The sequence below is a fragment of the Ictalurus punctatus genome, chromosome 9, assembly GCF_001660625.3.
Source record: "Ictalurus punctatus breed USDA103 chromosome 9, Coco_2.0, whole genome shotgun sequence".
In the NCBI taxonomy this organism is placed as follows: Eukaryota; Metazoa; Chordata; class Actinopteri; order Siluriformes; family Ictaluridae; genus Ictalurus; species Ictalurus punctatus.
Genome location: NC_030424.2, coordinates 31,793,005 through 31,808,885, shown reverse-complemented (window position 1 = coordinate 31,808,885; position 15,881 = coordinate 31,793,005). Strand labels below are relative to the sequence as shown.

General features: G+C 41.1%; 1 protein-coding gene across 1 annotated transcript; it reads right to left on the bottom strand.

Annotated features, from left to right (window-relative positions):
* Positions 1–2,000: 2,000 nt before the first annotated feature.
* On the bottom strand, positions 2,001–15,501 carry si:ch211-125o16.4 (neuroblast differentiation-associated protein AHNAK). The gene is made up of 5 exons (XM_017476450.3): positions 15,388–15,501; positions 6,752–6,829; positions 6,558–6,642; positions 6,293–6,426; positions 2,001–6,073 (listed from the first exon to the last, which is right to left on the bottom strand). The coding sequence occupies exons 2-5, from the start codon at positions 6,770–6,772 to the stop codon at positions 2,573–2,575; spliced, it is 3,741 nt and encodes a 1,246-aa protein (XP_017331939.2). The 5' UTR covers positions 6,773–6,829; positions 15,388–15,501; the 3' UTR covers positions 2,001–2,572.
* Positions 15,502–15,881: the final 380 nt, after the last annotated feature.

Sequence of the window (15,881 nt, the reverse complement as noted above, 5' to 3'; positions counted from 1 at the left end):
AACAAGAAGAGTTTTTACGGATTGAACACCGCTCACTGAGAAACCCCAACAGATTACTTGATGTATTTGCGCAGTGCATGCTGGGTAATGCAGTGACGGAGCATCCGGTGATATAAACGCAACAACAATACAAAATGAAAAATTCTATTGAAACGCTGAGGCTGACGGTGTAATACTGAGATCCGTTGTTAGAGATAAGGGTTCCTCAGGGTTCTTTGGATAGTCCGGCTCGGATAAGGAAGCAATCTGTTGTCAGGTTCTGTACCAATGGTTCCTTGAGAAGGTCTGGATTTATGGATCTATGTTACTACATTACATGGACAAATTGAAAGATCCTGTAGGGTTCTACTGTATGCAGAACCCTACATGCAGTACTTTATAAATAGAGGTCCCTCTGTGGTTCTTTGGATGGTGTGTAAAGGGTTCACTTACAGATTGGGTTCTACTCAGAAGTCTCTCTTTTAAGAAAGTAATTTGAGGGACAACAGAACAAAAAAAACTTTGTGGTTCTTCTTACTTTATTGGTCATGTTGCTGTTTTGTATTTTGCCCTAGAGTTGGGTCACAGTTGTGCTCATGCTGCTTTCTGAAAAGGACGATATTTTCTCTTAAATACTGTGATATATCATATACCGGTTATTAGCAAATGCCTTAGACGTACCCCAGGTTCACGCTAGCGAGAGACGAGTCACTCGGGTCACTTGAGAAACGGTGGTAGTTATTTAGGACTTCTAAAGCTAATTCAATAACACACTTATCAGTATGGACACCGGTTGTGTGATTTACGTTACGTGCTTCATACTAGGATTAGATTAGCAAAGCGAGCTAACTGTACTAGATACATATACTCATCAGAGGTCCAACAGAGGTTCCATCCAGTTTTTATTTTTCTTCCTGACATCTGTGCGTGTTTAATGAGAGTCCGGATAATAAGCCGCGTTCATTCTTCATTTTGTGCATCAAATAATAAATGGCAGCTGAATGCAGGCAGGAACTAAAGTTGTGAGGAACATCGGACCACGCGCGGCATACGATTGGTCCGAGGATTCAGATTTGTTCCTTTATCGCATCGCAGCATAGAATTTTTAAAAAAATCTCTATTCAAATGTCATTCGTCGCTTTGTTTCTCGCTAGTAAAGGATAATAACCAGTTAGAGGATAATAATCTTTCACCTTGCACTTGAAATTATGAGATTATTTTGGAAATGTCCCACAAATAAAGTAGCACTTGTCAAAAATAATTTCATGTCCCTAACTTAATGTTTTTAAGTTGTTGGTTTTTTTTTTTTGGGGGGGGGGGGTTGAGTTTCTTTAGGAGGTCGTAAAACAGGCATTACAGAAATCTAAGGGCTTTATGAGACATGGACCATATTGACAAGAAATATATTAGTTAATGTTTTGGAGAATTTCACGATCATCATAATCAGTTTGATGAAACTTTTATGATCTTTTATTTTTTAAACAATAGGTAAACAGGTTCCTGAGAGGAACAAAAAGTTTTTGGAAATAATACACAGAATAAGCAGCGTATTGATTAAACTGTCACTGCGAATATAAATCCATCACTCTTCATTTAATAGTTCTCTAAAATTTGCGTAACATGAATTGCACTTATCCGTGTTTGTTTGTTTGTTTATTTGTTTCTTGTATTTTTAACTCGAAATTGCAAGTCAGAAATCCTCGATATGATCCACCCAGCTTTTTATAGCCATATACTGTACAGTAAAGTTACAACAATGAGACCGTTGTACAAGTGGGCCACTGTGTGTGTGTGTGTGTGCGTGTGCGTGCGTGCGTGCGTGCGTGCATGTGTGTGTATATGTATGAGTATGTTTAATTTTTCATAAATAAATTTGTTGATTAATATTAGCTCATGAGTTGTAATTTCAAAACAAAGATAATTCACTAAAGTCCAAAGAAAAACTAAACATCGTAATCATGAGGTGGCGAGTAGAGGAGGAGGAGGAGGAGGAGGAGGAGGAGGAGGACAATAAACAAAAATTCAAGTTAAAATTTGTATTTATTGAAAAAATACACAGTGGTATACATGTAAATATTTTACAGTGAAAGAAGAGGGAAGTTTCTTACAGTTTCTAATAGCATTGTAAATAACCAGTTTATTTCCCATTTGCAACAATACTGATAAATAAAATATGATGTAATACTTACATGGAAAGGATGTAAGTATTATGTAATTTAAGATCTTCAGTATTTATATTAGTTTTAATTGCACATGCAGTAGTTTATATTCTAAATAAAATGGTAAATGTTTTCCTTCATATAATAATTCTTGTGAATATATCGTGTTTGACATGTCGGTGAATGACCTACCGACACTTTATACAAAATAATGACAAGTTTTATAATTATATGGCAAGATATTAAACTTCACCCATGTAAACGTAAACTTTTTTTTTTTTACATAATTCTGTAAAAGTCCGTGAACAATTTCTTTATATTTATGTCTAGTGATAAAAAAAAGACACCCGTAACAGTAATGTAAACAAAAGAAATATAATAATAATAATAATAAATTTGTAATATTATAAAATGGTCAAAATTTAGACTTGCAGCTAATTTTCTGCATCTGAGCTGTTGTTCAAACCGAGCATGTTGTTAAGACTCAGAGAAAGTTTATCTTTTTTGCCAGTCGAGTTCACTAGCGGATAATCCTTTTCCGAGTCAGGATCTATCACTTTAAATGTTCCTTGTCTCACATTTGTAGGAGTGTCTGGGAGTTCAGAGCTCGCTGGATCAGACGGCGTCGTGAGATTGTACATGGAACGTGTTGTGAAAAGCCGTAGTCTTTCTTTGATGTCTATAGATTGTGAGTTTGCGTTGGAATGGAGAGTTCCTGTGGATGATTTCCACCCAGCTCTGACCCTGGGAACAGTGGGAACTGAGAAGGTCGCAGACGGTGATTCTGTTTTAATGGGGTTGGTGTTCAGGTCAACAGAGTCAACAGCATCAGTAGCGTCTTGCAGATCATCAAATTTGCTGTTGGGAAGTCGGTGTGTCTTGAACATGGGCAAACTTTTTTGAAGTTTCACATCCGCGTTAGCACTGACCTCACTGTCATCCATGTTTGCATCGACGGTATCTAAGGTTGCTCCAATGGATCCGTGATTTGAGCGTTTGAACGGCCACTTTATTTTACTCTTAGACCCATCGACATTGAGATCGGGAGATTCGACATCAACCGCTCCTTTGGGTAAACTCAGATCGACGTTAGGGCTCTCAACTTTGGGGGCCGACATGCTCAGGTCAGGTTCATCAAAACTAGGAGATTTTACTTTTGGACTAGAGAAATTTAATCGTTTTAGTGTTGGAAATTTGAGCTTTCCTTTAGGGGCATCTATATCAACATTGGGACCTTCGAGATTAGCTGTGGGCAAGTTCAAACTGGCATCTGGAGCTTTAATATCTGCATCAATTTTTGGGGCTGACAGACTGAGGTCTGGATTTTTAACTGATGCGTTGACATCAACTTCTGGTGACTTTACTTTAGGAGTAGATGCACTAATTTTGGATTTTTTGAAAGTGAAGAATTTAAACTTGCCAGATGGGGCGTCTATTTCTGGAGTTTTAACATCCACATCTGGAACCTTAACATCAGCTTTGGGCAATTTCACATCAACATCAGGTGCACTGACTTTAGCCTTTGGTAGATTTAGATCAACATCTGGTGTGTTCAGTTCTCCATCAATCTTAGGAAGAGAAACATTCAGATCTCCACTGGCATTCAGGTTAGGCTCGTTGACCTTTGGTCCAGAGACGTTAAATTTGGGCATATTGAGGTGTGGCATCTTAAGCTTTCCAGAAGGTGCATCAATGTTGGCATCTGGGACGTTCAGATCTACATCAGGGCCTTGAAGACTTCCCTTTGGCAACCTCAGGTCTACATCTGGTCTAGAAAGATCAACATTTGGTGCACTCAGGTTAAGATTAGGTCCTTTGAGATCTGCTTTAGGTAGATCCATGTCTATATCTGGTGCATTCAGGTCTGCATCAACATTTGGCCCTTTGACCTTTGGTCCAGAGACGTTAAATTTGGGCATCTTGAGGTGTGGCATCTTAAGCTTTCCAGAAGGTGCATCAATGTTGGCATCTGGGACGTTCAGATCTACATCAGGGCCTTGAAGACGTCCCTTTGGCAACCGCAGGTCTACATCTGGTCTAGAAAGATCAACATTTGGTGCACTCAGGTTAAGATTAGGCCCTTTGAGATCTGCTTTAGGTAGATCCATGTCTATATCTGGTGCATTCAGGTCTGCATCAACATTTGGCCCTTTGACCTTTGGTCCAGAGACGTTAAATTTGGGCATCTTGAGGTGTGGCATCTTAAGCTTTCCAGAAGGTGCATCAATGTTGGCATCTGGGACGTTCAGATCTACATCAGGGCCTTGAAGACTTCCCTTTGGCAACCTCAGGTCTACATCTGGTCTAGAAAGATCAACATTTGGTGCACTCAGGTTAAGATTAGGTCCTTTGAGATCTGCTTTAGGTAGATCCATGTCTATATCTGGTGCATTCAGGTCTGCATCAACATTTGGCCCTTTGACCTTTGGTCCAGAGACGTTAAATTTGGGCATCTTGAGGTGTGGCATCTTAAGCTTTCCAGAAGGTGCATCAACACTTGGGGCATTTAGATCCACATTAGGGCCCTTGATATCTCCTTTTGGTACGTTCAGATCTACATCTGGAACAGAGAGGTTGAGCGCTGGTGATTTTGCATGAAGGTTAAGATTTGGATTCTTCAGCTCAGCTTTGGGCAAATCTATATCTGGACTGGCTAGAGAACCATCAATCTTAGGTGCTTTTAGGTCCAGATTAGGCCCTTTGAACTCACCTGATGGTAGGTTCACATCTGGTGTTTGCAAATTTGCATCAACATTTGGTGTTTTTACTTTTGGGCCAGTGAGACTAAATTTAGGTAGCTTAACATGTGGCTTCTTTAGTTTTGCTGATGGGGCATCAATTGTGGGAGTTTTCAAGTTCACATCTCCATTGACATCAACATCTGGGACATTAAGATCAGCATCTATATCTGGTCCTTTGACTTTTGCACCAGAACCAGTAAATTTGGGCAGTCTGGGTAGCTTGAATTTAATGGGTCGAACTTCAGCATCAATTTTGGGAGCTTTCAGGTCTGCATCTGGAGTTTTCATGTTTAAATCTGGTGTACCGATATCACCTTTTACTTTTGGTGCAGAGAGTTTGAGATCTGGTGCTTTGCCATCTATGGTTGGCCCTTCAAGTTTAGCTTTGGGCAGGTTCATGTCTACATCCATGTTTGGTGCATTGATGTCTGCATTCATTTTGGGGGCTGACAGATTGAGTTCTGGAGTATTCACATCTGCATCAATGCCCCCTAAACTTCCTTTCACTTTTCCTTTGGGTTTCTTAAATTTGGGCCATTTAAATTTAGCAGATGGGCTGTCAGTGTTAAGATTTGGGGTATCAATGCCAAATTCAGGACTGCTGAGCTCGGCATCAGGTAAATTCACATCCACACCTGGGGTCTTGATGTCAGCTTTGAGATTTGGTACAGAAAGGTCAGCATCTGTTGATTTCACTTTAGGCTTTGAGAGACCCCAGCTTGCCTTGGGCACTTTGAATTTGCCAGAGGGTCCATCAATGTCAACATCTGGGAGTTCTGCATTAAGATTTGGGCCTTTCAGTTCAGCATTTGGCAAATTCACACCTACATCAGGTGTATTGAGGTCTAAATCAGGGGAACTACCCTTAAAGTTCGGCATCGTGAATTTAGGAGTTGTAAATGATGGTTCTGGAGAGTTCAGTGTTGGAGAAGACACACTGCCGTCTAGATTAGCACCTTTAAGTTTCGGCCCTGTCATGCCGAATGTTGGCATCGTGAACTTGCCGCCGTCCCCGACGGTCAGCTCCGGTGTAGAGCCCTTCAGTTGCATCTGTGGGAGTTCTCCATTCACAGATGGAGCTGCGAGGCCACCTTTGACACCTGGGAGACTTAAATTCCCATTCAACCCATGGATGTCAGCTGATGGGGCTTGAAGATTTGGAGCGTCACCCTTCAAAAATAAATCACCAAATCTCTATGGAAAGGAAAGGGGGGGGGGAGTCAAGAATTGATTGCAGCATATCGTCGGTATATTTAGAAACCTAAACAGGATGTATTGTAGCTCCTTTTTAATAAAGGAGTTTCCCACCCAAAACAACAAATCAAAACACTGTTGATTCAGTTAAACAACTGAATTATGTGTTAAAAATTTATTTTAGTATATTTGCATGGTTTAGATTAAGACGTTGCTTACCACTCCAGCATTTGCACTGGCTTTGGTCTTAATTTCAAGGTTCTCATCGTAAGTATGAATGATCTTGAGTACTTCCAGCGCTTTATCTTTACTGAGGTGATCCAAGTGAATCGTGGCACCGACGATCTTTTCATCTATGGAACATCCATTGGTGGTTAGTAATCATTTTTCCAGCAGTGAAATCAAAGTTCCCTGATGTTTCTTCATGGCTTTTAATAAACTTGAACTGTTTCCTCATGGTTTTATGATAAAGCGTGATCATTACCTTGATTTACGTTGATTGCAGGTCCTTTGATTCCAGTGTTTAACACATCACTGGCTGAGAGGGTCGAGGTCCCCATTTGCCCATTCTGAAAGTGATCATTAATAGGACACAGGATTATTTATGAATGTTTAAAGTAAGGTTGGAAAACCAACACATTTCCATTGAGTCAACCGACAACGAAGCAAAGCACTCACGTGGTGAAGGAAACTTGCCATTATCTCTTAATTATGTCTACAGCTGCATATCACGGAAGAATTGTAAGGTCCTGTAATCTGTCAAGACAAAATAGGAGATGTCAAGAGAAAATCAGCTTTTAATTAAAAAGTCTGAGTCACTAAATCAAATTTAATTGTAGTGCAAAAACATATTCAGCTGAAATTCAGATACAGGACGTTTTTCTATATGGAAAACTTTGCTGTCATGTGCTATACAGGTTTAGCCACACTCGAACGCTTAGCATGCTTTCGTCCAAGTGCAGGGAAGAATTTTTGTTTAGCAATGTCGCATGACCAGTTGTTGAATAAATAAATAAATAAAGCCTCATTTGCGTGTGTTGTTTTTCACCCTGCCACATCCCATTAAACGAGGAAGAAACTTCTGTTTGTGGCACATGATGAAGTTTTCCTTTTAAAGATAAATTGTTGATATGTTGATATTTTACACATGAAAGGGGAAAACGGGTATATTTCCTGGGATCTAGGAAAAATACATTTATATATTTATGTAAAGCTGCTTCATGACAATGTCCATTGTTAAAAGTGCGGTAGAAATAAAACTGAATTGAATTGAATAGTTAGTTATTTGCGTTAACTGCTAGTATACCAATAAATAAAAAACATGCATGTCTCACTGTCTGAGTGGTTAAAATAAATAAATAAATGATCAGTTTACTGTAATAAATAAGGAAATTCACTTTGACTACAGGGCCATTCTAACACTGTTCTACGATCGAAACTGTTTTTAAACCCTAACCCTCTTTTTAAATGTCAAAAGAATAAAACATTCAGTCGTCGCTGTGCAAGTACGACGAGACTCGGTGTGGAGTTCCCATCAGGCTGTGCTGCGTGTGTCAACGAAGGAGAAAACTATTTCTACAGGTATATTAAATAAAAAAAAAGAAAGGAATACAATACAATTACTTTTACAGTAATGTTTAATTTACTGAGTTTAATGTGAGTTTATTTACAGCACACACAGTGTGTGTGTGTGTGTGTGTGTGTGTGTGTGTGTAATATGTGTAGATAAACGAAAGGAAAAGAAAGAAAAGTAAAGAATGTACTGCAGCACAATGTCGGCGCGTTTAGAAATCTCAGTAAGATAGATTATAGGTCACTTTATTTTCACTTTACGTCCAGTATGCTGATGTTTAGTAGCAGGTTTCAGCGATTTAACTGAAATGTCTTTAACTTAAAAAAAAAATTTAAAAATAAAAAGGTTTTGGAGTTTATAATCCTTGTTGTAATCCTGTAATCTGAAAGCAGTTTTATTGTTGTGTATCCGTGTTCAATTGATGAAGTTAACGATTTCAGAGAGTAATTACACGTCCAGTTATCCATACAGCACATATAAAATAATCCTGACGTGCTCTACAGTGACAGCAGCAGTAAAGTGCTGAAGTGTAGTACACAGCCTTCAGAGAAACATGGTTTAGATGAAGGTCCTTCATCAGTTCTTTGACTTTCATCAAAAAACACATTGTGTTTCTACTGTCTTCACTGCATTTAAACTAACTATCATCATCACGTTTCAAAATATATGAAATGCTTTCATTTTTGTATTTTTTGTCCTGAGAAAATATACAAAACGCTGCCGGTTCATAACGAACACACGTGTAGCACCTCAAAAACCTGTTGAGTCAGTGCAGACAGTCGTGTGCAAAAGTTTTCACACCCCGCACTCTTTCTGTTATGTTAGCACACACGATTTTTTGTGATAATTAAGTAACAGCTGTGGAGCCGAAACACACTCATCATCACACTCAGTGTGTCATCGGTGTACATTAAAGCTCTTTTCTCTTCACACTCGATTATGTTATTTCTTTAAAAAATAAATAAATAAGTAGATAAATACGGTGTATAACGACTGTCACCTTTTACAGTTCTGCATGGACTACCCACGTGATGAGGATTTTGCTTTGGGTTCTGTTTTGTTGTTCCTTATTAAAAGGACTCTGATCGATTATTAGGAAGCGTGTATTATGGGATGTTTGGTCGATTTTTAGAGGAAGCTGGGTGAAACTTTTGAAAGATTGTGGTGCACCATGCACATCATGCAATTTCGATTCAATTCATGAGAAATGTTGATCTGTTTACATATATAGTTTTTATCCAGATGTTAAATGTTTCTTGCGGGCGTGGTCTGTCCAGTGTTTGTTTTAGTTCCAGACGATCGTATGGATTTGTCACTTCTTTACAGCGTCATAACTCATTTGCACAGAATTGAGAAAATCTCCGATGGAATACGGCTGAAATCGCAGCTCCGTGTCGCACGTGTACGTCTATCGCTTTGCCACAGAACAGGAGCTAATGGTTTTCCTCCAGAGCCTAACAGCGACTCCTTATCAGTCATGGGATTTAAACTCACAACCTTCTGATTGCTCAATTTAACCCGCTGTGTTCCAGGTGAAACCTGTGACATGTTGGGAGGATTTTAGGAGAATTCCTTCACTGGATTATACACAAAGCTGCGCAACACAAACACCCATTAAACCCTGAGCTTCATAACTTTTAAAACAGTCATTATCTACAGTGTGTGTGTGTGTGTGTGTGTGTGTGTGTGTGTGTGTGTGTGTGTGTGTGTGTGTGTTAGTGATGCACCAGCTCATGTCACTGGAATTTCAAGCATGGTGTTGGGTTTTTGGGGTAAAAGGTGCAAAACCCGTCGGTTCAGATGAGTGAAGGCTGGCATACCTGATCCTGCTGCACACACACACACACACACACACACACACACACACACACAAACACACCACACACACACCTCTCTTCATCCATTCCATAGAGTATAGTCATATTCATGAGTCTGTTTGCATCTTATTAACAGGGTGTGGCTAATTTCTTAATTTTTAAATTTAAATAAAGTTCTAAACTACTCAGCGTAGTAGCATCACAGAGTCACAGAGTCAGTGTTCCTGTCACAGAGTCATAGAGTCAGTGTTCCTCTCACAGAGTCACAGAGTCACAGTGTTCCTCTCACAGAGTCACAGAGTCACAGAGTCAGTGTTCCTCTCACAGAGTCACAGAGTCAGTGTTCCTCTCACAGAGTCACAGAGTCACAGAGTCAGTGTTCCTGTCACAGAGTCACAGAGTCAGTGTTCCTCTCACAGAGTCATAGAGTCAGTGTTCCTCTCACAGAGTCACAGAGTCACAGTGTTCCTCTCACAGAGTCACAGTGTTCCTCTCACAGAGTCACAGAGTCACAGAGTCAGTGTTCCTCTCACAGAGTCACAGAGTCAGTGTTCCTCTCACAGAGTCACAGAGTCACAGAGTCAGTGTTCCTGTCACAGAGTCACAGAGTCAGTGTTCCTCTCACAGAGTCATAGAGTCAGTGTTCCTCTCACAGAGTCACAGAGTCACAGTGTTCCTCTCACAGAGTCACAGAGTCACAGAGTCAGTGTTCCTCTCACAGAGTCACAGAGTCAGTGTTCCTCTCACAGAGTCACAGAGTCACAGTGTTCCTCTCACAGAGTCACAGAGTCAGTGTTCCTCTCACAGAGTCACAGAGTCAGTGTTCCTCTCACAGAGTCACAGAGTCACAGTGTTCCTCTCACAGAGTCACAGAGTCACAGAGTCAGTGTTCCTCTCACAGAGTCACAGAGTCAGTGTTCCTCTCACAGAGTCACAGAGTCACAGAGTCAGTGTTCCTCTCACAGAGTCACAGAGTCACAGAGTCAGTGTTCCTCTCACAGAGTCACAGAGTCAGTGTTCCTCTCACAGAGTCACAGAGTCACAGTGTTCCTCTCACAGAGTCACAGAGTCAGTGTTCCTCTCACAGAGTCACAGTGTTCCTGTCACAGAGTCACAGAGTCAGTGTTCCTGTCACAGAGTCACAGAGTCACAGTGTTCCTCTCACAGAGTCACAGAGTCACAGAGTCAGTGTTCCTGTCACAGAGTCATAGAGTCAGTGTTCCTCTCACAGAGTCACAGAGTCACAGTGTTCCTCTCACAGAGTCACAGAGTCACAGAGTCAGTGTTCCTCTCACAGAGTCACAGAGTCAGTGTTCCTCTCACAGAGTCACAGAGTCACAGAGTCAGTGTTCCTGTCACAGAGTCACAGAGTCAGTGTTCCTCTCACAGAGTCATAGAGTCAGTGTTCCTCTCACAGAGTCACAGAGTCACAGTGTTCCTCTCACAGAGTCACAGAGTCACAGAGTCAGTGTTCCTCTCACAGAGTCACAGAGTCAGTGTTCCTCTCACAGAGTCACAGAGTCACAGTGTTCCTCTCACAGAGTCACAGAGTCAGTGTTCCTCTCACAGAGTCACAGAGTCAGTGTTCCTCTCACAGAGTCACAGAGTCACAGTGTTCCTCTCACAGAGTCACAGAGTCACAGAGTCAGTGTTCCTCTCACAGAGTCACAGAGTCAGTGTTCCTCTCACAGAGTCACAGAGTCACAGAGTCAGTGTTCCTCTCACAGAGTCACAGAGTCACAGAGTCAGTGTTCCTCTCACAGAGTCACAGAGTCAGTGTTCCTCTCACAGAGTCACAGAGTCACAGTGTTCCTCTCACAGAGTCACAGAGTCAGTGTTCCTCTCACAGAGTCACAGTGTTCCTGTCACAGAGTCACAGAGTCAGTGTTCCTGTCACAGAGTCACAGAGTCACAGTGTTCCTCTCACAGAGTCACAGAGTCACAGAGTCAGTGTTCCTGTCACAGAGTCACAGTGTTCCTGTCACAGAGTCACAGAGTCAGTGTTCCTCTCACAGAGTCACAGAGTCACAGTGTTCCTCTCACAGAGTCACAGAGTCACAGAGTCAGTGTTCCTCTCACAGAGTCACAGTGTTCCTGTCACAGAGTCACAGAGTCAGTGTTCCTGTCACAGAGTCACAGTGTTCCTGTCACAGAGTCACAGAGTCAGTGTTCCTCTCACAGAGTCACAGAGTCAGTGTTCCTCTCATAGAGTCACAGAGTCACAGAGTCAGTGTTCCTGTCACAGAGTCACAGAGTCAGTGTTCCTCTCATAGAGTCACAGAGTCACAGAGTCAGTGTTCCTGTCACAGAGTCACAGAGTCAGTGTTCCTCTCACAGAGTCACAGAGTCAGTGTTCCTCTCATAGAGTCACAGAGTCACAGAGTCAGTGTTCCTGTCACAACAAGAAGTCTTTCTTTTCAGCTTTACTGCACAGACTGAACTGTACTTTTATATGCCGAGACTTTAAGTGTGATGATGATGGTGTGTGATGATGATGGTGTGTGATGATGATGGTGTGTGATGATGATGGTGTGTGATGATGATGATGATGATGATGATGAGGATGATGAGGATGATGGTGGTGTGTGTGTGGTGATGATGATGGTGTGTGATGATGATGATGTGTGATGATGATGTTGGTGTGATGATGATGATGTTGGTGTGTGATGATGATGATGTGTGATGGTGTGATGATGATGATGATGATGATGGTGTGTGATGATGATGATGATGATGATGTGTGATGATGGTGATGATGATGATGTGTGATGGTGTGATGATGATGATGGTGTATGATGATGATGTTGGTGTGTGATGATGATGATGTGTGATGATGATGGTGTGTGATGATGATGATGTGTGATGATTTTGGTGTGTGATGATGATGATGTGTGATGATTTTGGTGTGTGATGATGATGATGTGTGATGATGATGGTGTGTGATGATGATGATGGTGTGTGATGATGATGTGTGATGATGTTGGTGTGTGATGATGATGATGATGATGGTGTGTGATGATGATGATGATGGTGTGTGATGATGATGGTGTGTGATGATGATGATGATGATGTTGGTGTGTGATGATGATGATGATGATGGTGTGTGTGATGATGTTGGTGTGTGATGATGATGATGATGATGGTGTGTGATGATGATGATGGTGTGTGATGATGATGATGATGATGATGGTGTGTGATGATGATGATGGTGTGTGATGATGATGATGATGATGATGGTGTGTGATGATGATGATGATGATGGTGTGTGTGATGATGTTGGTGTGTGATGATGATGATGGTGTGTGATGATGATGATGATGATGATGATGATGGTGATGATGATGATGGTGTGTGATGATGATGATGATGTGTGATGATGATGATGATGATGGTGTGTGATGATGATGATGATGTGTGATGATGATGATGATGATGGTGTGTGATGATGATGGTGTGTGATGATGATGATGATGATGATGATGATGGTGTGTGATGATGATGATGATGGTGTGTGATGATGATGATGGTGTGTGATGATGTTGGTGTGTGATGATGATGGTGTGTGATGATGATGATGATGATGATGATGATGATGGTGTGTGATGATGATGTTGGTGTGTGATGATGATGATGGTGTGTGATGATGATGATGATGATGATGATGATGATGTTGGTGTGTGATGATGATGATGTGTGATGATTTTGGTGTGTGATGATGATGATGATGATGATGATGATGGTGTGTGATGATGATGTGTGATGATGTTGGTGTGTGGTGATGGTGATGATGATGAATGGTGTGTGATGATGTTGGTGTGTGATGATGATGATGGTGTGTGATGATGATGATGTGTGATGATTTTGGTGTATGATGATGATGATGATGATGATGATGGTGTGTGATGATGATGTGTGATGATGTTGGTGTGTGATGATGATGTGTGATGATGATGGTGTGTGATGATGGTGATGATGTGTGATGATGTTGGTGTGTGATGATGATGATGATGATGGTGTGTGATGATGATGATGATGGTGTGTGATGATGATGGTGTGTGATGATGATGATGATGATGATGTTGGTGTGTGATGATGATGATGATGATGATGATGGTGTGTGTGATGATGTTGGTGTGTGATGATGATGATGGTGTGTGATGATGATGATGGTGTGTGATGATGATGATGATGATGATGGTGTGTGATGATGATGGTGATGATGGTGTGTGTGATGATGTTGGTGTGTGATGATGATGATGGTGTGTGATGATGATGATGATGATGATGGTGTGTGTGATGATGTTGGTGTGTGATGATGATGATGTTGGTGTGTGATGATGATGATGATGATGGTGATGATGATGATGATGATGATGGTGTGTGATGATGATGATGATGATGATGGTGTGTGATGATGATGATGATGTGTGATGATGATGATGATGATGGTGTGTGATGATGATGGTGTGTGATGATGATGATGATGATGATGGTGTGTGATGATGATGATGATGGTGTGTGATGATGATGATGGTGTGTGATGATGATGATGGTGTGTGATGATGATGATGATGATGATGATGATGATGTTGGTGTGTGATGATGATGATGTGTGATGATTTTGGTGTGTGATGATGATGATGATGATGATGATGTTGGTGTGTGATGATGATGGTGTGTGATGATGATGATGTGTGTGATGATGATGTGTGATGATGTTGGTGTGTGGTGATGGTGATGATGATGAATGGTGTGTGATGATGATGATGTGTGATGATGATGATGGTGTGTGGTGATGGTGATGATGATGATGGTGTGTGATGATGATGTTGGTGTGTGATGATGATGATGATGATGTTGGTGTGTGATGATGATGTCATATTTCCATTCTGTAGAAGTGTGTGACGTTATGAACTAGAGTCGTCCTACATGATGAAACCTCTCTTCTAAGAGCGAAGGATGATTCTCATCACTGTTTGTAAAATGATATACAGTAATATTGTGTGTTATTAAAGTAACATTAACGAAATAAACTTGTGTACGTATTGATGTTGCGGATGATTCTGACGCACAATCTCAGCCCAGTGTTTCAGGATTAAATCCCTCGCCCTCTGCCTGAGAGTCGAGCTCGCAACCTTCCCTGGTCATGATCACCCCCCCCACACACACACACACACACACACACACACACACACACTGTAGTTCTAATCAGAAATAAAATGATTGTATGATTCTATTATATTTGAAGGTGTTTGATGTAACTTCCCTGAGATGAGGAGAGGCTGTTTATGGAGTACGGAATGGAGAGAACTGTCCACTGTGAGATTAAAATGATAATAAATAGCGGAACTGTCATTTTCTCCTTTTTTTCACGCATGAATGCAAAAGTATTTCCTCTCCGAACTTCTCCGTGCTCTTTGTTGAAATCTGTCATAAAAACAAAGCTGTGACGCTTCCTAGGAAACTAGGAATAGATTAACCATGTGACTTTGAAACAGAGTGAAGCTTCACTACTCTCTATCAGTAATAATAAGAAGAAGACAAAGAAGAAGAAGAAGAAGAAGAAGAAGAGGTTTTCATTTATGTCGTGCCTTTCTTCTATTTAAGCTCACATTGGAATTTTAGGGGGAAACACACACACACACACACACACACACACACACACACAAAAGGCAAAATAGTAATAAACAGTGGAGAGAAAGAAGATATTGCTCTACTGATCCCAGCTTTATATTATAAGTGTTAATAATGATGAAATGTTTTTATGATGCATTTCATTTCTTGCATTTTTACCATTTAAACATTCAGTGAAAGTGTGTAAGACACACAGTACGTTCTGTGTTTTTGGATTTATAGCTACAGAAGTACCGTGTGTGTGTGTGTGTGTGTGTGTGTGAAAGGGACAGAGAGAGACAGACACTGACCTGCTGATGATGCCGAGGTGAGAAGCTTCCACTCTTCAGATGTTCACTCGCCTAAAGTCCGACTGGATCTGACTCTTTCCTTCACTCGCTCGGTCACTCATAGAGAACTGATAAACACTAACCTGAGCAACCAAACAGGTTCCGCAGCATACACAAACACACACACACACACACACACCGAAACCTGAGAGACTGAGAGAAAAGATTTCCTAAAATCACACTTATAAATATATTCGAAATAAATCACACTCACAAAAATGTACCAAAAAAACCCCTTTAAGAGTTCTCCAGTTCTCCCACAGTGTCTTCTCATCCATCCATCCATCTTCTCCACCACTTGTCCTACAGGGTCGTGGGGAACCTGGAGCCTATCCCAGGGCACAAGGCGGGGTACACCCTGGACAGCGTGCCAGTCCATCGCTGGGCACAATCACATACACACTCACACCCATCAGCCTACCATGCATGTGACTGGGGGAGGAAACCGGAGTACC